Genomic DNA, 25,828 nt, shown 5'->3' with positions numbered 1-25,828 from the left:
CCACTTCCTCTGGCAGCTCATTCCATACATGTATCATCCTCTGTGTGAAAAAGTTGCCCCTTAGGTCTTATTTAAACTTTCCCTTCTCACCCGAAACTTATGCCCTCTAGTTCTGGAGTCCCCCATCCGAGGGGAAAGAACTTGTCTATTCACCCTATCCATGCTCATGATTTTATAAACCTCTATAAGGTCACCCCTTAGCCTCCAACATTCCAGGGAGGACAGTCTCAGCCTATTCAGCCTCTCCCTATAGCTCAAACACTCCTCAAACCGGATTTAAAACAGGGAATAATGGTGTGAACCGATAGTGGGAATAGCGAAAATGCGAGATTGATGTCCAAACCACAATGTCAGTTGTCATCATAGCACATGCTTCGAACGCACATGTCAATGAACTGAAGAGCTTTAACTAAGTGAAGACATGTATTATTAAATTTGGCAAAAGGTCATACAGTAAAAAGTTAACTATTTGGGTGTTTGGAATATCCTGCTCAGGTCATGATCACAGGTTGACCTTTCACTAGAAAGATCAAAGCATTTTGGCAAAATCAGAGCACAGTAAGCACATGGCTCTTGTAAATAAAGAACTCATTTGAAGACATTTGTTGCATGAAAGCATCACAGGCCATCCATACCCCAAATGTGGCAGGAAGCAAAAACCATTTTAACTAGGATATCAATTGCCTTTGTTTGCTAGCATAACTTTTGTTGTTTAATACATTGCCTTAATAGCTCTGTATAAAGTTCCTCTTCATCCCAAATTTATTGGGCTGGTCTCTGAACTTCTTAAAAACTTGAAACAAAATGTTGGCGAGAAATTGGGTGAAATTAAAATTCCTTTTCAAACAGTGCCATGAGGACAAGCAGATAGGATTTTGCATTAACATCTTACCCGATGAAAGGCACAACCTCATGGTGTGGAACTCCTGTCAATAATATATACAGTACAAGCTGTAGTGCGTGCCTAAGGATCTTAAAACGCTTGATAAAAAGAAATCTTCTGTCACAAGTTGTGTTTTTTTCCTCAACTTATATTTTCTTCTAAGGGAAAAAAAGCTAATTGAAGAATAGGTGAAGTCTTCTACAATAGAAGGGTCACGCACCAAAGCTTTGGTTACCTTTAACAGGTACAATTCACGATAAAAACCACATACCGATTCTGCTATCCTTGTGACTGCAGAAACAGTCAAGCCGAACAGATCATCACCCTTAAGGTAGTCTGGAAAGAGTTTCAGCATGTCAGCATCTTTTCTAAGGCGAGTGATGGGTTCCAGGAGCTTTTGCCACACCCCTGAAAGAGAAAACCAGTAATTTCCAGTAAAAAAAGTTAAAAGTTTGGTATTCTAATTTTGTAAATTTTTCTAAAGGTATTTTTATGCTTCCCCTAGTATCTCCATTTTGCTGAAAAGGGAGAATACTGGCAAAGCTGTGTGCGTCTCACATCAGGACTAAAACAAAACAAAAATACCAAATTTCAAGTGATCATAAGTTATAAAGGAGGTTGTTGTAATCATTTGAAATTGAATATTCTTTTGTTGGTTTATTAGTATCCTTTATAACTCTCAACCAAGCTTGTGGCATCATTTGAATTCATACCTGGAATTCATATTTCTTAACTCTCCTCAGCCCCGAGGCAACAAACCTATACCTCTGTGTTCAAATCGTGAATTCCTTTTCCAAACACTTCATCCAGATCACATTCACGGCATAAACAGAACTCAATTTTAATCTAATTAACATGTAAGTTATTAAATTAAAACTATCAGTTCCTATGAGAAGTTCAACTTAAGACAGTCAAGAACTGATATCTATAGCTTGTTGGAAATTCATTTTCACAGAATACAATGTTCCTTGACTAGGAATATTTTAATAGTGTCTATTTTATTATCTTATACATTTATCATATTTTGGTTTTCAGTACATACAAGTTACTTGAGTTTTTCTTTAATGAAGCAACATCAGAATAATGTACAGATAATTAAACAAACCATTTGCATTACCACTGACCACAAAGCATGTATACATCAATTAAAATAATGAAATATATTGAGAAGGTGGTGCTCAAATATCACAAACTGATTCATTTTTAGAGGAATGCAAATACTGTTGCATATTAATACTTTTGGTGAAGGATAACATATTTTGGCTTATATCAAAAACCAGACTTACCTTCTTTAGAAATTTATTTTTAAAAAAGTCTGCAGGTGGTTAATTATTTAAAATTGCATTATGTACAAAACTGTATTTCAGGAGAAAACAAAATATTCTTCCTTACCTTTTGGAGAACTTCCTGTTAAGACCAGATCTTCATGACCTTGTTCAATAACCCTGACCACAAATTCTGGGACATTATCTTTCTCTTCAATGGAGCAGAGATATCGGCTACGTTTGTTGGAGTAACGTGTACTCCAATAAAAACGGCTTGCTTCATATCCAACTGGGTAGAGAGCTATAGAGCTGTGAAAAGACTGCATCTGCTGTGGGAGAAGTTGCCCGATGGCATGGAAAATCAGGCCACCAACACGAAATGTGTGGTTGCGTTCACCTCGTTGTACAATGCTGGCAACTTGCTTGACTTCATCCCGTTGCACATAGACCCTCCTAAAGACAGCAAAGTATGTCAACTCTTGCTCATGGGGTCCCTTTGGTTTATGTATTGAGCAGAGCATTGTCTTGTCCTTGAAAAACATACATTGGGCTTTACTGGCACAGGTAAAGTGATAAATATTGGTGCATCTTATCCGATGACATGTACCAGTAGCTCCCATTTTATGACAGAAAACACACTTCATAGAAAGACCACGTCTTAAAGCCATCTCCACATTAATCAAGGCGCCAGCTTGGGTCTCATATACTTCTGTGGACCAGAGGGCACAGTTCAAGTGGACCCAGAGATCAAGATCAAGGTTCAGAAGCCTTGCAGCCCCATTGGTTGTTCCATCACCTTCTTCATGACACAAACAACATCTTCTATAGTCTCGTGGCATAGGTTCAGGCTTCAGGGATGTTCCAAGTTTCTTCAGGAGTTCATCTATTTCTTCCTCAGACGCCAACTTCAAATGCGCTTTAGGAATGACTATTTGAACTCTCCACTTTTTCCACTTCATCCCTTTCCACCTTTTAATTGCTGGACGACTGTCATCTAGGTCTTCTGGCATCGACCTTGGTCTAGGCTTCAGCTTCACCGTCACCTTAAGATCTTCAGGTTTTGACTCTTGCAGGTTGGCAGGAGGGAAATAAGTAGTTGGAGTAGTTGGAGACACTGCGTTTTCCTGAATCCGTGGAAGTCGATGGACATCTAAGGAGGAGGTGTTGTTGTTATAATGATGGAATGTGTTTCGTGTCACATCTTTGGCTGGCTGCTCTATTACTACAGATGTATGTTCCTGTTGCTTTAAAAAACAAAAGAAGAGGTGAATTTTAAAACTAAAATGATCTCAACCTGGTTAGAGAAAGAACAATAATCCATTCGGTAGATATGAGCTACCATGTGAAATATCAGATTTAAAACTCTATTTAACCCTAACCTATGAAAATCTATGTTTAAGTTTACTGAATGCAATCAAAATTTCCAAAAGTAATTTGCAATATCTGGGTATACCTCAAAACAGGTTAAGTGCAAATCATTTAAAAAAACAAAATCTAAAAAATTCTTATCCATGAAGAGAAAGTGACAAAATTATTAGAGTGGGCTTCACTTTCATCTTAGTACCACTGCCCACCTCACTACCAAAACGTTTCATTCTTCCAACTCATGCATTTTTACCCTTGCCTGTTAGCACATACACATTATGTATTGCATTTTAATGCTCATGAATAATTTTGAGGTGTAGCCAGAAGGCTTCCTGATAAAACATATTGTAAGAAATGGAAAGCTTCTTGACACAAATTCCATACGGAAATATGATGTAAGGAAATATTTTTGTTTGCACAACACCCCGTGCCAATAGTGTCTGAAATTATTTTAATGCCTGGTGTCATGCTGTTAATTGCGCTACTTAACTGTTGACAACTGTCATTGTTGCTATCTTGTGTTAGGATGAAACCAGAAGTGATGACATTATCTTTACATTAGAAAAGTTTTGTCAATGAGTTATGTAAGCCACATATAGTAGTTAATCCCAAATGTTTAGAAGCCTGCTATCCTCCACACAATTGGATTGAAATATGAAATCCCAGAAATAAAAGTAATTAAAATATCTGTCTATGGCATCAAAATATTGAATCTGCCTTTGTGTTAGCTAGCCTGCCATTTCTCAATCAATCCTTAAACTATGCATTTTAAGAACTTTCTCACAATTGACATTCAATAAATATTCCTGGTTTACTGTTTTAGATCAGAGATGTTAAGAGTTTACCATGGCCTCCACTGACCTAACGTAACTTATACAATGAGAATAATTGTGACCACAGCCTCTTCTCCTCTGAAATTCATCAGTTTCACCAGAGCACAGCAGGTCAGGCAGCATTGAGGGAACAGGAAAATCGATGTTTCATGCATAAGCCCTTCATTAGGGATTCTGCCCGAAATGCTGCGCTTTTCCCGTATCACACTCTCGACTCCGATCTCCAGTCCTCACTTTCGCCTAGTTTATTTTAATATAGTTTAGGTAGATCTCCAATTTGAGATGGAGGTAGAAAACTCAGTTTCCAAGCAAACTTGCGTGCATTTATGCAGGTTTAATTTTAAAATTGCCATTGTTTTAAAAGCAAATCTATAAAAGAACATTACCTTCGACTCTGGAGTTTTTGCTTGGGTGGCCATTGCGTACTGTACAAAGCAGTTATTGCTACAGAAGACAATATCAGGCTCAGTTTTGCTTGTTCCGTCTCTTGAATCCTAAGGGAGAAAGTAAAAGATTTAAGATGGTATTCTGATGTAAATGCACACCCAAGTGACTATGAATTACTAGGCAGTTGAAGACTCGCTGTCAAAACTGAAGCAAATGATCAAAACAGTAATCAGCAGAAACAGCACGCAGGCTTTGATGCTGTACAGAATTATGAAATGCATGGGTTTTTAAATGATACAGCTACTTTGGGCGCTACAACATTGTTTTATGTAATACAAAATGATTTAAGAAGAAATAGGTGACAGAACACCATCGTTTGTGAAGCCAATAGCTGCTGTACTCGTGCATTTCTTTATTCTTGTATGCAATGTGGGTGTTGCTGGTAAGGCTGGTGTTTGCTGCCCATCCCTAGTTGTCCCTGAGCTGATTGGTGCTCTCAGCCATTTCAGAGGGCAGTTAAAAGTTAACTATGCTGATGCACAGATAAGCCAGATCAGGTGAGGATGGCAGATTTCCTACAAAATATTAGCAAATCAGGTGTGTTTTTCCAATTATCATCAATGGCTAGGCTGTCACCAGATTAATTTTTCATGCCACAATTTATTGCAATCAGATTTCACCATTTGTTGTGGTGAGATTTGAAGTCTGATAAGGAGATGAAAGTTATGACAGCCCTGAGGACTGGCATACATTCAGAACCCAGCAAAGGAAGATTAACAAGATAATAATGATAGAGAAAATAAACTGAGAACAAACTAATGCGGAACATGAAAAATTAACAATAAGAGCTTCTTTTTATATATTTAAAGGATGAGAGAGGTCAATGCGAACATCAGTCCTTTAGACAATGAATCTGGGGAGTTGGTTACAGAGAACAAAGAAATGTCAGGGGAGAGTTATATAAGACTTTGGTCCAACCATATTTGGAGTACTGTGCTGTTCAAATCGCCGCAGTATAAGAAAGATATGGAGACTTTGGAGAGGTGCAGAAGAGTTTACCAGGATGTTGCCTGGATTGGAGTGTACTGGCTACAGTGAGAGGTTGGACAAACTTGGATTGTTTTTGCGAGAGTGTCAGAGGCTGAGGGGTGACCTGATAGAAATACACAAAATTATGAGGGGCATTGATAGGGTCTCTTTCCCAGGATGGAAATGTCAAATAATAGGGGCCATAGGTTTAAGGTGAGAGGTGGAAAGTTTAAACTAGCTGTGAAGAGAAGTTCATTTTTTACACATAAGATAGTAGGTACTTGAAATGTGCTGCCAGGGGAGGTGGTAGAAGCAGAAACACCACCAAAATTTAACAGCCATGTGGACAGACATGTGAACAGATGGGAATAAAGGGGTATGGATCATGGTGTGCAAGCAGATGGGATTAATTTAGAATGACATTATGGTTGGCACAGATGTGGTATGGTGAAGGCTCAGTTCCTGTTCTGTTTACCCCATTAACACTGAAGAATACAGGGGAGAAATTAAGTACCATCACCTCACGAGAGAATTAGTATTAGATAAAGTACAAAAATCAGATAAGTCCCCTGGCTCTGATAGCTTATATCCTAGTATCCTAAAATAAGTAGCTACAGAGATAATAGACACATTGGTTGTAAATTTCCAAAAGAAATTGTTGGATTATGAAGCACTGGTGGATTAGAAAACTTTTTTCTGAATTAGATTTCCTGAAGAAGGGCTTATGCCCGAAACGTCGATTCTCCTTCTCCTTTGATGCTGCCTGACCTGCTGCGCTTTTCCAGCAACACATTTTTAAGCTCTGATCCCCAGCATCTGCAGTCCTCACTTTCTCCTGGATTAGAAAACTGCCAATGTGCCAACCCTATTCAAAAAGGAAAGGTAACAAGCAGATAACTGTGGGTTGATTAGCCGAACATCAACTGTTGGAAATCACATGACACCAACTGATAGTCCAACAGGTTTAATTGAAATCACAAGCTTTCAGAGTGCTGCTCTTTCACCAAATGAAGTCACTTCACCTGACGAAGCAGCAGCACTCCAAAAGCTTGTGATTTCAAATATACCTGTTGGACTGTATCCTTGTGTTATATGATTTCTGACGTTGACCACCCTAGTCCAACACCGGCACTTCCACATCTATTGTCGGAAAATGTTGGGATCAATCATATCAAGCGAAGTCAGCATGGCTCCACGAAAGGGAAACAGTGTCTGATTTATTTGTGTTTTTGAGGAAGTTTCAGCCAGAGTGGACAGAGGGGAGCCAGTTGATGTGTTGTATTTGAACTTCCAGTGTTAAGTGATAAGAGCCCATGGTGTTCAAGGACATAGGTGGTATATTTGCATGGATAGAGAATTAACTAATGGGCAGGATAGGGGTTCTTTCTCAGATTGGTGACCCTGAGAGTTGTGGGGTTCCACAGAAATCAGTGCCTGTTTCACAACTGGTCACAACAACATATTAATGGCTCCAGGGATGAGAAACTTCAGTTGTGAGAACAGATCGGACACAGGTTGGGACTGTAATCCTGAGAGATAAGTTGGCTCAGAGGAGATCAGGTAAAAGGTTTAAAAATCATGAGTGGTCTGGATAAAATAGATAGGGAGAAACTATTCCAAATTGTAAAAGTACTGAGAACAAGATGGCATAGATTTAAAATGATTTGTAAAAGAAACAAAAATAATGTAAGGAAAAAATATTTACACAATAAATGGTTTAGGTCTGGAATGCACTGCCTGACAGTGGTGCTTGAGGCAGACTCAACTGAGGCATCGGAGAGGGCACTGGAGGATTAATATAGAAAAACAGAAAATAGGAGTAGGCCATTTAGCCCTTCGAACCTGCTCTGCTATTAAATGTGTTCATGGCTGATTGTCTAACTCAGTACCCTGTTCTTGCTAAGTCCCAAGATCCTTTGATTCCTTTAACCCAAGAACTATATCAAGCTCTTTCTTGAAAATAGAGTCAGAGACGTACAGCACAGAAACAAACCCTTCAGTCAAACCCGTCCATGCCGACCAGACATCCCAACCCAATCTAGTCCCACTTGCCAGCACCCGGTCCATATCCCTCAAAACCCTTCCTATTCAGATACCCATCTAAATGCCTCGAAAATGTTGCAACTGCTTCTACCAGCTTCCACCACATCCTCTAGCAGCTCATTCCATACACGTACCACCCGCTGCGTGAAAAAGTTGCCCCTTAGGCCTCTTTTATATATTTCCCCTCTCACCTTAAACCTACGCCCTCTAGTTCTGGATTCCCCTACCCCAGGGAAAAGACTTTTTTGTCTGTTTATCCTATTCATGCTCCTCATGATTTTGTAAACCTCTAAGATCACCCCTCAGCCTCCAACGCTCCAGGGGAAACAGCTCCAGCCTGGTCAGCCTATCCCTATCGTTCTAATCCTCCGACCCTGGAGCCTCAACTGTTTTTAGTGGCAGAAAATTCCACAAATTCACCACTCTCTGAACAAAGAAATTTCTCTTCACCTCAATCCTAAATGGCTTATCTTGTATCCTTAGACTCGTGACCCCAGATCTGACTTTCTGCTCATCTGTTAAGGTTCTTCCCATATTTACCTTGAGTCATTCGAATTTTACATATTCTATTAGATTTACCTCCGTCGTTCTTCTAAATTCAACTGAATATATCCTAACCAATCCAGTCTCTCTTCATAAATCATCCTGCCATCCCAGGAATCAGTCTTTGTTTTTGTTGCACTTCCTCCTGAGCTGATAAGGAAACTAAAACTGCACAGGTGTGGCCTCACCAAGGCCCTGTACAATTGCAGCAAGATGCCCATGCTCTTGTACTTGAATCCTCGAGCTATGAAAGACAACATACCAGCTTCCACCTTCTTCACTACTTGCTGCGAGTGGGCTACGGTAAGTCTCATTTTGAAACTGGTGTACAAGGACAGCCAGGTCTCAATCCTCTTTCCCCTTTCTCAACTGATTATCAATTAGATAATCTGCCTTCCAGTTTTGCCACTGAAGTGGACAGCTTCACATTTATCAAAATTATACTTCATCTGGCTTGCATTTGACCAATAATACAACTTGTCACACTGAAGTATCTCTGCATCCTCCTCAGAGTTCAATCTTCTACCCAACTTTGTGTCCTCTGCAAACCTGGACATATTATTTTTAGTTCCCTCATCTAAATCATGCATACATACTGTGAATAGCTAGGGTCCAAGCACTCAACCCTTTGGTACCCCACTAGTCACTGCCTGCCACTTGGAAAGAGACACATTTATTATTTTACTATTTCCTGTCGACCAACCAGTTCTCTATACATGTCAGTGGCATAGTTACCTGAATTTCATGCGCTTTAATTTTACATATTAATCTCTTCTGTGAGACCTTATTAAAAAGCTAACATATGTATGCTTTCCTAGTTAGGATGACAGTTCAATGACCTGATAATGTGCGAGCTAAGTGACAACTCATTTTGTAAGTGTGAACCTGGCAGCTACGTGAGGAGCAGTATTACTGTGGTGCCAGTGGTGGGTGCAATGAAGTGATATACACTGATTGTATAAAGAAGCATTTGATGGAGATGTGTGCAAAACAAGAGAGTGGTACTGGCACTCAGGAGAGGAGGTGCAGCCACAATTGGCCTCATTTTGCACTGCAACAATTCAGTGAAGTCACTGAATACCAAATTCAAAATTCATGTTCAAACTTTGCGTTTTTTTGAGGAAGAGAGATAAAGGCAGTGACCACATGGGAATAGAATCAAATGGAGAAATTAACCAACACAACTGTCTGACCAGAAGTAACCTGCAGAGCTAACTGCCTCTGCTGTTTGGTTTCAAGTATCTCTGGACATCGAAATTTGTCTAAGAAAAATTAACAAACAGTGAAATTCACAGCTGACCTTGGAGGAACCTGCACGGAGGAGAAGCTACTTGGCTCATTTTTAAATGTGACCTTATTTATTTGTAAATCTACAATACTGCGTAGAGGGAGTTCTTTCTTGATTATATGTTTTGACTGAGATCTGTCTTTTAATTAAACTTAAAATATAAAACTTAAAATATAAAGTATTATGTTAGCTTGGAGCAGTTTTTAAAGCAGTAAGACTACTTTCTGGGTCTGTACATTGTTCAGGTGCAAAGATGACCGTTAGCAGAGTGATGTGCTCTTCCTGTTGGATGAGGGAGATTAGGGAGAGTTTCTGTTACTGATGATTATGTCTGCAGGAAGTGTGTGCGAATCCTATTAGATCGCATAGATCAGTTAGACTGGCAGTTAGAAGCAACGAGGAATTTACAGGAGCTGGAAGGAGCAGGGTGTGATGGATGGCAGTTGTAGAAAAAGAGATAAACCAAAGTTAGCCAGGTACAAAATTAGAAGAGGGAGGCAAGTAGTGCAGGAATCTCCTATGGCTATCCCCATCTCAAATAAGTATGCTATTTGGAGGATTCTCAGGGGAATGTCGCACTGGTAAAGAGACAGGCTCTAATGTAACAAGGGGTACACTAGGTTCCAAGTGATTGATTGTGATAGGGTGCTCTCTAGTCAGAGACACAGAGAGGTGTTTCTGCGGTCCACGATGAGACATCAGAATGGAGTGCTGCCTCTCTGGTGTCAGGATCAAGGATATTTCAGAGTGGGTGCAAAATATCCTCAAAAGGGAAAGGGAAAGGGATCAGCAGCAGGTCATTGTACACATTGGAACTAACAATATAGGATAAGAAAAGGATGAGATTCTAGGGAGAGAACATAGGAAGTCAGGCAAGAATTTAAAAAGGCAGTCCTCAAGGGTAACAATATCTGGGTTACTCCCTGTGCCATGGGCTAGAGAGTGTATGAATAGGAGGATATAGCAGATAAATGCATGGCTGAGGGACTGGTGCAGGGGAGAAGGATTCACATTCTTGGATCATTGGAAATTGTTTTGGGATAGAAAAGACCTGTATAAGGATTGCACCCGAATTGGAAAGGGTCTAATATACTGGCTGGAAGATTTGCTAGAGCTGCTCAGGAGGACTGCAATCGGTGGGGGAGGTGTATGTGCGCCTGTGCATGACCCAGGGAGTCAGAAAGGAAAGAGATCAGTCTGAAACTGGCACATTTGGGAAAAGGAACAAGTTAAAAAGTTGGGGCAGGTAGAAACAAAGCAGAGAACGAGGTTGGACTGATTATTTGAAATAAATGTCGTTTAATTTAAGAGGCCCAACAGGTAAGGCAAAGGAATTCAGGGTAAGGTTGGGAACATGGGACTGGGATATCATAGCAATTAGAGATGTGGCTCAGGGATACACAGGACTGTCAGCTTAATGTTCCAGAGTATAGATGCTAGAAGAAGGATAAAAAGAGGATAAGATAGGAGGGAGAACGGTGCTTTTGATTAGCATTACAGCTATACTGAGGAAGGATATTCTTGGAAATATGTAAAAGGAAGTTATTTGGATGTAACTGAAAAATAAGAAAGGGATGATCACCTTGTTGGGATATGGAAAATGATTATAAATTTGCAAGGAGATCTCAGTTATCTGTAAGAATAATAGGGTGGTTATGGTAGGGGATTTTAACTTTCCAAACATAGACTGGGACTGCCATAGTGTTAAGGGTTTAGATGGAGAGGAATTTGTTAAGTGCATACAAGAAAATTTTCTGATTCATTATGTAGATATACCTACAAGAGAAGGTGCAAAACTTGACCTACTCTTGGGAAATAAGGCAGGGCAGGTGACTGAGGTGTCAGTGGGGGAGCACTTTGGGCCAGCATTCTTTTAGTTTTAAGATATTGATGGAAAAGGATAGACTGGATCTAAAAGTTGGAAGTTCTAAATTAGAGGAAGGCCAATTTTGACAATAGTAGGTAAGAACATTCAAAAGTCGATTGGGGGCAGATGTTGATAGGCAAGAGGTTGGTTGGAAAATGGAAAGCCTTCAAAATTGAGTTAAAAATCACACAACACCAGATTATAGTTAAACAGGTTTATGTTGGAGTGCTGCTCCTTCATCAGGTAGGGCGTTGGCACCTCCACATCATGTCTATCATTGACATCTGTTAGGGTGAAGAGCAAGGCCAGTAGGTATAGGGAATGCTGGATGACCAGAGAAATTGAGGTGTTGGTCAAGAATAAAAAGGAAACATCTGTCAGGTATAGACAGCAGAGATCAAATGGTTCCCTAGAAGAGTATAAAGGCTACAGGCTAAAAGGAGGAAAATCAGGAGGGCAAAAAGGGGATATGAGATAGCTTTGACAAATAAGGCTAAAGGAGAATCCAAAGGGATTCTACAAATTTACTAATGACAAGGGAACTAGGGAAAGAATAGGGCTCCTTAAAGATCAGCAAGACAGCCTGCATCTGGAACCGTAGGAGAAAGGGAGATGCTAAATGAGTATTTTGCCTTTACTGTGGTGAAGGATATGCAAGATAGAGAATGTGGGGTAATAAATAGCAGCATCTTGAAAAATGTCCATATTCCAGAGGTGGTGATGCGGGACATCTTAAAAGGCATAAAGATAGATAAGTACCTGGGACCTGATCAAGGGTAGCCTAGAACTTTATGGGAAGCTAGAGAAGTGATTGCTGGGCCCTTTGCTGAGGTGCCAGAAGACTGGAGGTTGGCTAACGTGCTGCCACTATTTAATAAAGGTGGTAAGGAAAAGCCAGGGAACCACAGACTGGTGAGCCTGACATCAATGTTGGGCAAGTTGTTGGAGGGAATCCTGAGGGACAGGATTTACATGTATTTGGAAAGGAAAGGATTGATTAAGGATAGTCAACATGGCTTTGTGCATGGGAAATTGTGTCTCACAAACTTGATTGAGTTTTTGAAGCAGTATCAAAGAGAATCAATGAGGACAGAGTGGGGGACATGGTCTACATGGTCTTCAGTAAGGCTTTGGACAAGGTTCTGCATAGTAGACCAGTTAGCAAGGTTAGGTGACATGGAATAAAGGAGAACTAGCCATTTGGATACAGAACTGACTCGAAGGTAGAAGACAGAGGGTGGTGGTAGAGGGTTGCTTTTCAGACTGGAGACCTGTGACCAGCGGTGTGTCACAAAGATTGGTGCTGGGACCACTGCTTTTCATCAATTATATAAACGATTTGGATGTTACCTTAGGAGGTATGGTTAGTAAGTTTGGAAAAATTGGAAGTGCAGTGGACAGCAAAGAAGGTTACCTCAGAGTACAACAGGTGATCAGATTGGCCAAGGAGTGGCAGATGGAATTTAATTTAGATAAATGTGAGGTGCTGCAGTTTGGAAAGGCAAATCAGGGCAGGACTTATACACTTAATGCTAAGGAGAAAGTAAGGATGGCAGATGCTGGAGATTAAAGTTGAGAGTGTGGTGTTGGAAAAGCACAGCAGGTCAGGCAGTATTCTGATAAAAGACTTTTGCCCGAAATTACGAATCTCCTGCTCCTTGGATGCATTTAACGCTAAGGTCCTGGGGACTCTTGCTGAACAAAGAGACCTTGAAGTTCAAGTTCATTGCTCTTTGAAAGTGGAGTTGCATGTAGGAGATGAAAGTGAAGGTGGTGTTTGGAATGCTTTCCTTTATTGTGCAGTGCATTTAGTATAGGAGTTGGGAGGTCATGTTGCAGCTGTGACAGGATGTTTGTTAGGCCACTTTTGGAATACTGCATTAAATTCTGGTCTCTTTGCCATATGAATAATATTGTCAAACTTGAAAGGGTTCAGAAAAGATTTACAAGGATATTGCCAGGGTTGGAAAGTTTGATCTTTAAGGACAGGCTGAATCTGCAGGGGCTATTTTCCCTGGAGGTCAGAAGCTGACAGGTGGCCTTCGAGGGGTTTACAAAATCATGAGTGGCATGGATAGGTGAATAGCCAAGGATTTTTCCCTGGAATGGGGAAGTACAAAACTAGAGGGCAATAGGTTTAAAATGAGAGGGGAAACATTTATTTAAAAGGGACTTATGGGGCAGCTTTTTCATGTAAGGGTGATGCATGTATGGAATAAGCTGCCAGAGGATGTGGTGGAGGCTGGTACAATTGCAACATTTAAAATGCAACTGGATGTGTACATGAATAGGAAGGGTTGAGAGAGATATGGGCCAAATGCTGGCAAATGGGAGAAGACTAATTTAGGATATGTGATTGGCATGGATAAGTTGAACCGAAGGGTCTGTTTCCGTGCCATACAATGCTATGACTTTATGGCACCAATGTTATAATACAAATTGAATGATAAAAGTAAATAATAATGTGGATAATCCTGTGTATACAACCTTAGATATTGACAGGATTCGGATTCAGAAACTTAGCTTCAAAATAGGACAAATATTACAAATATTCTGCTTCAGCCTCAGACAGTTGCCAGGGAAAGGGATGGAGGCAGTGGAAAGGGAATGGGAGAGCTTGGTGAGGACAGAAGACAGTTGCCTCAGTCTTCACTATTTTTAACTGGAGGGAAGATGTTCTCATTCAAAAATAGATGTTGGATACGCTGCTTGAAAAGGAGAGACTAAAAGATAGAGAAGCAGTATTGAGGTAGAACTGGCTGTCATAAGTATACATGTGCAATCTGATGTATTTGCAGATTATGGAATCAAAGTTAGTAGCAAATGATAGATAGGAAGAAGTCAAAGATAGATTCAAGGAGAACTCTGGAGATAACAGTATGGCGGCAGGAAGGGAAGCTGTGGCAGGAGATTCTCAGACAAGGACTGAATTGATAAGAATGGTATCAATCAGGACAGGTTCACTCAGCTGCAAGTGAAGGGTAGGCACTGGAGAAAGATAGTGCGGTTAACCATATGAAATACTGCAGACAAGTTGAGAAGGCTGAGGAGAGGACAGCTTTCCACGATCATAGTCTGATAGGATGCCATCTGTGACTTTAATACGAGCTGTTTCAATCCTGTGATGGGGAAGAAGTTGATTCTGGAGGTCCAGATGCCGAACTGTGGAAGGATGGCCATGCATTTCAGACTCTACAGTACATTCAAAGATTATATAAAGGAAGTAGAGTTTGGTGATCCCACTGTGGTTTACTGGAATGAGAAAGCAGCCACTGCAACACCAATCAATGCCCTGGGACACAGCTTATAGAAACTCTTTCCTCATGGACAGCTCTCCCTGTGTGACAAGGGGAAAGACTTCCTTTAAGGGGGCGGCACAGTAGCTAAGTGGTTCGCACTGCTGCCTCTTAGCACCAGGGACCAAGGTTCGATTCCAGCCACGGGCAACTGTCTGTGTGGAGTTTGCACATTCTCCCAGTGTCTGCACGGGTTTCCTCCCACAGTCCAAACGTGTAGGTTAGGTGAACTGGTCATGCTAAATTGCCCATAGTGTCCAGGGATGTGTAGGTTAGGTGCCTTAGTCAAGGGAAATATAGAGTAATAGGACAGGGGCATGGGTCTGGGTGGGATACTTTTCAGTGAGTTGGTGTGGACTTGTTGGGCCAAATGGCCTGTCTCCACACTGTAGGGATTCTATGATTCTCTGCACAGTCTGGGTGAACTTTTAGATTCTGCTCGCAAATTTGAATGGAAGGGGATAATATCAGCAGAGAATGAACTTTATAATATCAGCTTGGACAGTAACCAGAGAGTCAGGTAGTTCCGTGGAAATATGGTAACAAATTCTGAAGTTAATTAGATCTGACTCTTGTTGTAGTTGCAGCTATTTTTGCCAAGCTGGGAAGTTGATTTGCAGATGTTTTGTCCTGTCTGAGTGACATCTTTAGTGCTTTGAGCTTCCCGTAAGGTGCTGCTGTACTGCATCTTCTGGAACTTCTTTGGTTCTGTTCCTGTTGCTTCGGTCGCTGGTTCTAGTTGTTTGTTGTAGTGGCTGGCATATTGGGTCTAAGCCGACGTGCTTGTTGGAGGAGTCCGTGGATGAGTGCCATGCTTCTACAACAGCCAACCAGAACCAGCAACTGGAATGGAACCAAATAAATTCCAGTACAGCAGCGCTTCGCAGGAGGCTCCAAAGCACTGAAGAATTCACCTAGACGGGACGAAACATCTGCAAATCAACTTCCTAGCTCAGCTAACATACCCATAACTATAACAACCAGCACTTGAGCTACAAATCTTTACGCAAGCCTGGAAAATCTGACTGTAATGAATCTAAGTCTAGCTTTCACCATGTCACCAGTAAGGTGCTAACACTGTGTGAAAGCATAATCCCAGCTAACTCAACCCTAACATGGCAGTAACTCATTATTTTAAGTCGCTTTCTTTGGAATATGTGCTCCTCAATTTCTTTGCAGCCCATGCTTTGTGAATATCTACATATATTGTAACAAGAAAAGGCATTAGCTGGACATTTAGAAAATCAGGCTGCCAGCACTATTTTCTGAAAGAGAAAATATATTTGACAAATTTATCAGAAATCTTTGAAGATATATCAAGCAGAATGGATAAAGGGGAATCAATGTGGTATACTTACATGTCTAAAAGACATTTAGATAAGGTGCCACATCAAAAGATTTGTCACAAAGTAAGAGCTTGATGCTTTGAGGATGATATACTGGCATGGACAAAGAATTGATTAACCAACAGGAAACAGTGTCTCGGGATAAATGATGCATTTTTAGGTGGCAAACTGTAACTTGCAAAGTGCCACATGGATCAGTGACTATTTATAATCTTTATTTGTGAATTAGATAGAATATTTTCATGTATTGAAGCCAGATTTACTGATGATACACAGATAGTTAAGAAAGCAAGTTATAGGAGGATACAAAAATTCTGCAAAGGGATATAGTTATGTTATGTGAGTGTACAAAAAAAAATGTCAGGTGGAGTATCCTGTATGAAAATGCATAGTTGATCACTTTGGCAGGAAGAATTGAAAAGCTTTTCTTAAATGGTGGGAGACTGCAGAATGCTGTCGTTTCGAGGAATCTGGGTATCCTCACACAGTCATACAGCATGGACTGTTCAGTCTAGCTTGTCCATGCCGATTAAGTTTCCCAAGAGAGATTTAGTGTGCATTCAGGGAACATTTGAACTCTGAAGGCCTGGCCAGGGACAAAACTTCCAAAGTTACAGTAAATCCAAAGGAGTTCAAAAGACAGACAACAGCTGATGGTAATCAAAGTTATAAACCTGTTCCAGGTACAGGGAAAGAGAAAAGTGCAGGCATTCCAAAACGCAAAGGTAAGGCGCATTACCAGTGAGACAGCAAATGAAATTAAGATTTGACTAGACAGCTCACATTGCACATTCAAAAAACAGCAGTGGAAATGAGTTCAAGAATGGCTACAATAATGAATAATACATTTGGCTAGAAAATTCAACAGCTTTAGAAAAGATTAAATCAGATCAAAGTAAAAGTGACAGCGGTTTCAAAAGCCAACAGTTAAGCAATATCACTGGATTGCTTCACTGGTAATTATCAGAGCAGGCCTGTCGGGTTGGCGGAAGATTGTTATGGAGCATATTCCCCTGGGATTTTCTCACAAATATGGTACACCACAAAACTGAGAACTTTTACAAGATACGGCAACCCTTTTTGAAATACCTGGACACAGATTTATCTGCCACACTAACAAGGGCTTTTATATAGCCGTAACGATTGTGCTTCATGAGTCCAATATCCAGGGAGGAGGAACTGTGAATGTATGAGTGTTTTGTTTGGCTAGGCTGAGTTATTACTATTTATTTGTTTGTTGTTAGGTATTTATTTATTTAGTTAAATAGCTAGTTTAGTTTTTTTTAAATTTTATACTTCTCTATATATGTTTATACGTTCGTATAGGAGGGTGGGTTGGGGAATTTTTTTTATTATTTGGGTTTAGTTTTGTACTATTTTTGTTATGTTTTGAATTGCATTGTTTTGTATTTGTTGTAATATTTAAAAATCAATTTTTTCTTAATAAAAATTTATGATAAAAAAACCAAGTTCTGGAATACATCACTATCCATCTGAATATTAAGCAATCATTAGCAAAAGCCCCAATTTCTGACCTTATGATGACTGAACTCCTCTTCACTCTCTTTAGGGGATAAGTCATTAGTGTTTCACATGTCATTGGCTCATAGTTCCATTATACCACGAAGCGCAGTCAGCCAGCCTCAATCAATCAGATCCCAAGCTTCCCGCTGTTGCTAACTATATTCATTTTCATGTATTCAAACTGTATCTTCATATATTCAAACTTATTCTCACTGAAGCTTTCACATTACCATTTTCTGGTTAACACTACAGGTCTTCACAGGATTGTGATCTGATGTTCATAGCTAGATAACCGAATGGGATATGGCGCTGCTGAACACAAAATATAAGCTGCTTTTCTAAACCAGTTGAGATTGAATCTCTTGGCTGTTTGATGGACTATATTTCCAAATTAACTAGCTTTCGAACGGAAATTTTCAATTTACTTGGTCATACAAACAAAGCTTGATACAGGCTTGCTTTCAGAGTCCCAGTGCAAAACTCATTTTGATGTGCAAGACAGGAGGTCTAGTCATGGCCCACAGCATGTCTAATCTTCCAGCCTGCCTCAAACCCCTACAATTTGCTTACCGATATAACAAGTCCACAGCAGATGCCATTTCCCTAGCCCTGAACTCTTCCCTGGAACATCTGGATAACAAGGACACCTACGTCAGACTCCTGCTCATGGATCCAAAATTAGCTAAATGGAGGCTATTAACGATTGGCATAACAAAGGGATCAATGCCGGACGACACAAGGGATATTTACGAGAATGCGGGGGTGATGATAGGTATGTCTTTGGATGACGCGACACCTATGAGGCGGCTTTAGGGTTCTCCTTTATTCTACCTGTTATAGACTGCTCATGTCCTATCCTTGGCTCTTCTTAACTCTCTCTTTAAATCCTTCCTACCTAATCTGTAACTCTCCATCATCTTATCTGAACCATCTCATCTTAACGTCATATAAGCCTCCCTCTTCTGCTTAACAAGAGATACAATTTCTCTCAGAAATCACGGTTCCCTTACTGATGGGTATATAAATAGCAAGGGTTTGGAGGGATGTGGGCCGGGTGCTGGCAGGTGGGACTAGATTGGGTTAGGATATCTGGTCGGCATGGATGGGTTGGACCGAAGAGTCTGTTTCCCATGCTGTACATCTCTACAACTATGCGTTGGTCACAGCAGGGTAAATCAATGGCACATGGAATTTAATCCGGAGAAGTGAAAGGTAATGCACTTTTGAAGTAGTAACACAACAACAGAGTACTCCATGAATGGCAGGTCACCAAGGAGGTCAAAGGAACAGAAGACCTTTGGGTTCATGCCCAAAGATCTCTGAAGACAGCCTGATAAGTTAATAGGGTGGTTAAGGCGGCATATGGGACACCTTGCCTTTACCAGTCGTGGTATAGAGTCATAGAGACATACAGCACAGAAAAAGGACCTTCGGTTCATCTTGTCCATGCTGACCAGATATTCTAAACTAATCTAGTCTTATCTGCCAGCACTTGGTCCATATCCCTCTAAACCCTTCCTATTCATATACCCATCCAGATACCTTTTAAATGCTGTAATTGTACCAGCTTCCACCACCTCCTCTGGCAGCTCATTCCATACATGCACCAATCTCTGTTGGAAGATGCCGCCCCTCAGGTCCCTTTTAAATTGTTCCGCTCTCATCCGATACCTATGCCCTCTAATTCTGGACTACCCCCACCTGAGGGAAAAGACCTAGTTTATTTACCCCATCCATGCCCCTCATGATTTTATATACCTCTATAAGGTCATCCTTAGAGGCTCCAGAGAAAATAGTCCCAGCCTATTCATCCTCTTCCTATAGCTCAAATTCTCCAACCCTGGCAACATGCTTGTAAATCTTTTCTGAACTCTTTCAAGTTTCAAAACATCTTTCCAATAGGAAGGAGACCAGAATTACACACAATATCCCAAAAGGGGCCTAACCAGTTTCCTGTATAGCCACAACATGACCTCCCAACTCCTATTCTCAAATGCTCAGACCAATAAAGGCAAGCATACCAAACGCCTTCTTCACTATCCTATCTACCTATGACTCTACATTAGGTTACAACAGCAAGAAAGTTAATGTTGGAGCCATACAAAACTTTGGTTAGGCTGCAGCTGGAGTACTGTGCGAAATTCCAGTCATCACCTCATAGCATGTGATTGCATTGGAGGGGTTGCAGATATACATTACGATGTTATCGGAGTTGGAGCATTTTAGCTATGAAGAGAACCTGGATAGGAGTGGGTCGTTTATTCTTAGAGAGTACAGAAGGATTTGGGGGGAGCTTGATTGAGGTGTATAAGATTATAAGTATGGACAGCCTGAACAGGAAGCAACTTTTCCTCTCAAATGAAGGGTCAATAACAAGGGGTATTATTTTAAGATGAAGGGCATTGGTTTAGAGGGGATGTGAGAAAAAAATCACACCAGAGGGTGGTGCGAATCTGGAATACATTGCTTGGGAGGATAGGAGACCTCACAACTTACGAAAAATACGCAAACGGACACAAAATATCGTAACAGTCAAGGTAATAGGCCAAATGCTGGAAATGAGATTATTGCAGATCGATCTGCAGCGACTTGGGTGGGCCAAGGGGACACTTCTGTGATGTATGACTCTTGAGTCACACACAGACTAGATCAGGAAAGCATGACATACTTCCATCCTAAAAGGACATTAGAGGATCTGATTTTTTTTAAAAACAAAAGTTGACAATGGTTATGTCGTGACTATTAAACTAGCTTCCAACTGCAGATTTTATGGAATTCAACTTTCATCATCTGCCATGCTGGGATTTGAACCCATGTACTAGGACCCCATTTACACCAGGATTAGGTGAGGATCTCTACAGATGTGATGGCCTAGTGGTATTATTACTGGACTATTAATCCAGAGATCCAGGTCATGTTCTGGGGACCTGAGTTCAAATTCCACCACTGCGGATGAATTCAATAAAAATATGAAATTCAGAGTTTAATGATGACCATGAAACGGTTGCTGAGTGTTGGGAATAACCAGCTGGTTCACTCATGACTTTTAGGGAAGGAAACTGCTGACTTTACCTGACTTCTGACTCACAACAATGTGCCCTCTGGGTAATTAAGTATGGACAATAAATGCTGGTCTAGCCATTGACCCACACCCCACGAATGAATAAAAAAATACATTGTTGTAAAATCCATCTGGCTCACTAGAATTTGAACCACAGCATCGTCGAGGGCTCTGGGTTACTAATTGAGTGAAATCAGCACTATGTGTAAAACTCTCAGGCTCCGAGACTATGAGCAACCAGGATTTACAATACTGGCTGTCTATGAATGTGTAGTGCCTCCCTGATCCAGCATATTGTGCTGTTGGAGGAAATTGCTTTGAATTATCAAAACATTTACTTCAGTTTCATTATTCGTTCATTCATGTATTAACGATTGATCACATCTTAAACTGCAGAGTAAACCATGGTCCTATACTTACAGTACCACGTGACTATATACTCATTATATTTAAGTAAACAATAGCAAATATCCTTTGCAGGAACTACATCATAAGCAAATTTATCTAGAAATAGAAGTCATTCTTTGCAATGTACCAAATTTTACAACCTTCCACTCAAGGCAAATCTTATGAATTAATAATAAGTCTAAGATTTGAAGTCTGTGCAGTTAATATTGCAACAAAAATTACTGATCACAGGAAAACATACCTGCTTGTTATATGGAAGATCAGTGACTGTCTTCCGTACACCATTACCAAGCACCACGACATCACAATGACGGCACCACTGAGGTTTAGAGCTGGTAGAGCTGTTCATGACTGCTCGATTGTCTGCTTTGAGTGCCACTGTGCCTGTTACAGGGGGGACAGAGCAATGCTAATTGGATAGAAAGAAAATAGCATATACCAGGCTACAGAATTAAAAACAATTTCCCAAGCATTTATAATCACATTCAATTCAGTAGGGTTCATCATTTAATGTTTCTGATGAAATATGACAGATCATTACAAAACGGATACATTTCAGCAGACTTCATTGTATTCGGAGAGACTGATATACACCCTCTACCCAACAGATACACCCACTTGAATTAGTTTTGCTCACCATCATTTAATTGATGGAAAGCTAAAGGAGGAATTATTCCTGGTCTGGACTGTAGCACTTACAAATTGGAACAGGACAGTTAACCTGCCAATTGACATACACCACGCAGTACTGGTATTCACAGTTGCATAATCCATGAAAAAGTCCCAGAACCCCATAGTTAATTAACTGAACATATAACAACTAATTCAAGACAAACAGACTGGAAGACAAATACCACAAGCTTTTACGTCAGCCAATTGTTTTAAGTTATTAACGGCTCAAAGTTTGGAAGAAGATTTGTAGAAGACGGCTATATTCAGAGGAACCTAGATTACCCGAACGAGATGGGCGGGCACTATTTTGTTCAGATAATTGATTATTCGGTTAATTGATTCAATAAGTTTCCTCTGGGGCTCGGAGTTTTCGTTGAAGTCTGCTCCCCCTTTCAGAAGACGCACAGCATAGCACACGCGCATGCCCCTGCATTCCACCCCCCCCCCCCCACAACCCCGCTCTCCTCTCCCCTTCTTCCCCCCCCCCCCCCCAAACGCGGCCATCCCTGTCCAACTCCGCTCCACCATCCACCCCCCAATGCTGTCCAACACCGCCCCCTTTCCCTACCCTTGTGCACCACCATCTCTGTCCAACACTGCCCCACCAACCGTCCCCGCCACCATTCCGGTCCAACACCGCCTCCCCCACCCTGACCCCAATCAACACCACCCCCTTCCCCCACCCTTGTGTGCCACCATCTCTGTCCAACACCTACCCACCGTCTCTGCCCCTGCCACCATTCCAGTCCAACACCACCTCCCCACCCTGAACCCTGTCCTACACCGCCCCCCCCCCCCCACCAGCCCTCCCGCCAACCCCATCCAACAGCACACCCCAGCCTCCCCCCAACTCTGTCCAACACTGCCCCCCAACTCTGTTCAATATTGTCCCCACATTCCCACCCTCCCCCAACCCCAAGTAACACCACCGCCACTCCTCACCCTCCTCCCAACTCCCCCCTTCGTGTCCCTGCCCCCTCTCCAGGGCACCTAGAGTGGACACCAACAACAAGATTGCCGCCGTCTCCTTTGGGAGGGGGGGGGGGGGATGAATCTCCAAATAGCGTGTGCATATACACACACACACACACACACAAAAAACGTTTTACTGCAACATTTTGACAGGTTCCACCTTTGCTCTTTACAGGACAATGTTGGAGAGATTATCAGGGGAAAGGGGTTTAGGGTACACGCTTGTGCAGAACTTCATGCAAAGTGTGTGGGGAGAGGGTGGGAGGTCAGCCATCTGGTGACGTTGCCTGGGCACCCATCAGTCCAGGACTGCTGTCGGCAGCATTTCAGTAAGCCAAGTTCACTTTTAATCACTGTAAACAAAAGACGTGATCAGTGCTGGAAACATGTCTTTGATGTAACGTTTCTATCAGGGCCTCAAGATGCCCTTTGGATAATCAGATATTCCGATAACTGATATTTGGATAATCGAGGTTCCTCTGTATTATCCTGCTTTGCAAGGTCTCCAAATATAACTAAGTTTCAATGAATTGCTGGAAGTGTTAAAAATACTAAGTGGATTTTAATTTGGAGATAACATGCCTTAATATTTTAGATACTTCAATGTTACAAAAACTCTTTCTTAAAAAGTTCATCCATCTTCCCCAGTGTGTATGTTTTCTATTAAGAAATGATTGTCCCTTTTCAAATGAAATTGTTTAATAATATACATCAATATTACCATCAAAAAACTTCATGACTTCTTTTCCTTAACATCACCACAGCAAAAGTCAGCAGAAATCTCTAGCCAATAGCAGAAGTAGCACAGTATACAGACTTACCACTGGCAGAAATCATATATGGTAGGCTTGTAGGCCCAACAGGTCTCATAATCTTGACAGGGCCAGTAAAGCAAGGGTGGGAACCTTGAACTATCAGCGAAGGTCTGCTTTCCAAGGCTTGGGTGAATTTGTAAGCATTAATCAAAGGCATCGAAGGTGGTTCGGGTGCACTGCTGACCTCGTAACTGTTCGGAACTTTAATGCGTAGGAAGTCAGCCACTCTTGCTACAACACCATTAATATCCTAAAGTTTAAAAAAAACATATATGATGGGTTTATTAAGCAGTGTCTATACCTATGTTAGGTAATGGACATAATTTATCATTCAGAAGTCATGAAAAAATCATGTGCAACATGAGCAAAGATTGAGATATGTTTGCTGCTTCAGTATAACAGAAAAAAATTAGAACAAGATTAGCACTTTATGTTGAGAGGGGGATATTACATTGGCTAGCAGTATTTATATAAAGCTTACCATTCCTAAAAAGCAGAAAATGATAAATATTCATACAAATATTTCACCAAATTGTATATGAAAACACTAAGTCTTACCTCAGCAGCTGATGGAGTCAGAGTAAGTGCAACAGATACAAAACCAATTTTGGGCCCATTCTGAGGCTGCGTAAACTGATTTCCAAAAAACATCGCTGAACCCATATTTCCAAAGGTCGGCTCCATCTTAACCTCACTCTGTCGAGCTTCTGAACCTGAAACCAGAAAAGAACTGCACATTACTTTGAAATCTGCAGAGACTCAAGTGTAAAAAATCTTATTACTCGAGGAGATTTTGGTGGGAGTTAGACTATGATCTAACTGACTTGCTAGAGCAGGCTTGAGGGGCTGAATGGTTTACTTCTCCTTGTATTTTCTATGGTGCAAGCATGCTTGATTTTTAGGTGATGCCACAAAGGTTAGCTTGCATTTAATCATACAAATCTTCATTTGTGTAGTTTATCAAGAAACTTTGATTTCTCTGTGCATTTTTGAGACAAATGGGGAGGGCACAGAAGGCTAGAGATTTGCTTTAAAAATAAAACAGATGTTTACTGCATATAAGAAAAGAAACAAACAGCTATCTAAATATAAACCACAGTTTGAAAGACCTTAAATACAGCAAAATAAAATGTAATCTATTCCCAACACCATATCAAATCCAAAGAAAATTAATCCTCTGTAACAAAGTTTGATTTAAGTGTTTCTTTCCAGTTCTGTGAACTGTGAAATCTTCTTACATAATTACTCAAAAAACTGAAAGCTGAGACATTCTCAGTATTTTACTTGTAAAGACCCTTTTTAAATTTTTGATTGTGGTTTTTAACAGGAAACAAAATGTTGTAGAAACAAAGGAAAGGATTGTTGAAGGATTGTAGCACTTTTAGTAACCTGACACTCATTGCAAATATTGTTTACACAGCTGCTTGTTCAAGCAGTAGAAGCAGCCTAGTTTACAGATGGAACTCAGGGGCATGTACAAATGGAGCTTTGGCTCACAATAGTAGCTGATTAAAATCTGTGGATTAGTGTTCTGTTATTGATGACAAAGGCCTTCTGCCTAACAACAATGATGGGATTTGCTTCTAGACAACTGAAACATCTTGGGGTGAGTCTTTTGACAGGAAGTATCGGAACTCTAGAAGAAAGGGAGCTGTGTTTTGCTCTGTAGCAAAAAGCATCGCAAATCTGAAGGCAGCCAGTTTATTTCCCTTTCTGGTTACTGGAAACGGTGACTTTTAATTAATAAGACAAAGACCTTTTCCAGTTGAACTCGGCAGCATGGGAATTACTGGCGATGGAGCTGGGTCCAGTGGCTCTTCTTTCACCAGGGTGAGATCGGGATATCTGCTGATCTCCATGCCTACTACGCTTTCTGGAGATGACGAAGCTACAAAGCTGTCTGGTGAGTCACGGTCATCATCGCCACAATGCTCCTGGCCTCTGTAAGGAAAAAATATTTTCCTTATATATCCTTTATATTTACCGAATACTAAACGCAATGCTATTTGAAATCTTCATAATATTCACAAATTAAAAGCAAAATACTGAGTATGCTAGAGATGTGAAATGAAATGTTAAAGAAGCTCAGCATGTCCGGTAACATCTGTGGAGAGAGGAACACAGCTAATAGTTTGAGTCTAATATGATTGGGTTTGTGCATCACTTCTGATCTTGACACCACCCAGAAGGTAAATTTTATTATGTGGGGAAAGGTGTAACACAGAAATTAT

General features: G+C 40.8%; 1 protein-coding gene across 9 annotated transcripts in view; it reads right to left on the bottom strand.

The window, feature by feature from the left end:
- The window catches only part of kmt2ca (lysine (K)-specific methyltransferase 2Ca), a 506,051-nt gene that overhangs the window by 20,040 nt on the left and 460,183 nt on the right, over positions 1–25,828 (bottom strand). For 8 of the 9 annotated variants that reach the window (XM_072576253.1, XM_072576251.1, XM_072576256.1 and 5 more), the window contains 7 exons: positions 25,354–25,538; positions 24,156–24,310; positions 23,604–23,847; positions 21,380–21,522; positions 4,733–4,840; positions 2,276–3,392; positions 1,155–1,291 (listed from right to left, as the gene is read on the bottom strand). In XM_072576253.1, the coding sequence (XP_072432354.1) occupies positions 1,155–1,291; positions 2,276–3,392; positions 4,733–4,840; positions 21,380–21,522; positions 23,604–23,847; positions 24,156–24,310; positions 25,354–25,538 (2,089 nt within the window). Of the gene's footprint in view, positions 1–1,154; positions 1,292–2,275; positions 3,393–4,732; positions 4,841–21,379; positions 21,548–23,603; positions 23,848–24,155; positions 24,311–25,353; positions 25,539–25,828 lie in introns of those variants that run through there. The other variant, XR_011961410.1, reaches the window with a different exon arrangement.

This window comes from Chiloscyllium punctatum, chromosome 8 (genome assembly GCF_047496795.1).
Source record: "Chiloscyllium punctatum isolate Juve2018m chromosome 8, sChiPun1.3, whole genome shotgun sequence".
Classification (NCBI taxonomy): domain Eukaryota; kingdom Metazoa; phylum Chordata; class Chondrichthyes; order Orectolobiformes; family Hemiscylliidae; genus Chiloscyllium; species Chiloscyllium punctatum.
This window is presented reverse-complemented; position numbering and strand designations above follow the sequence as displayed.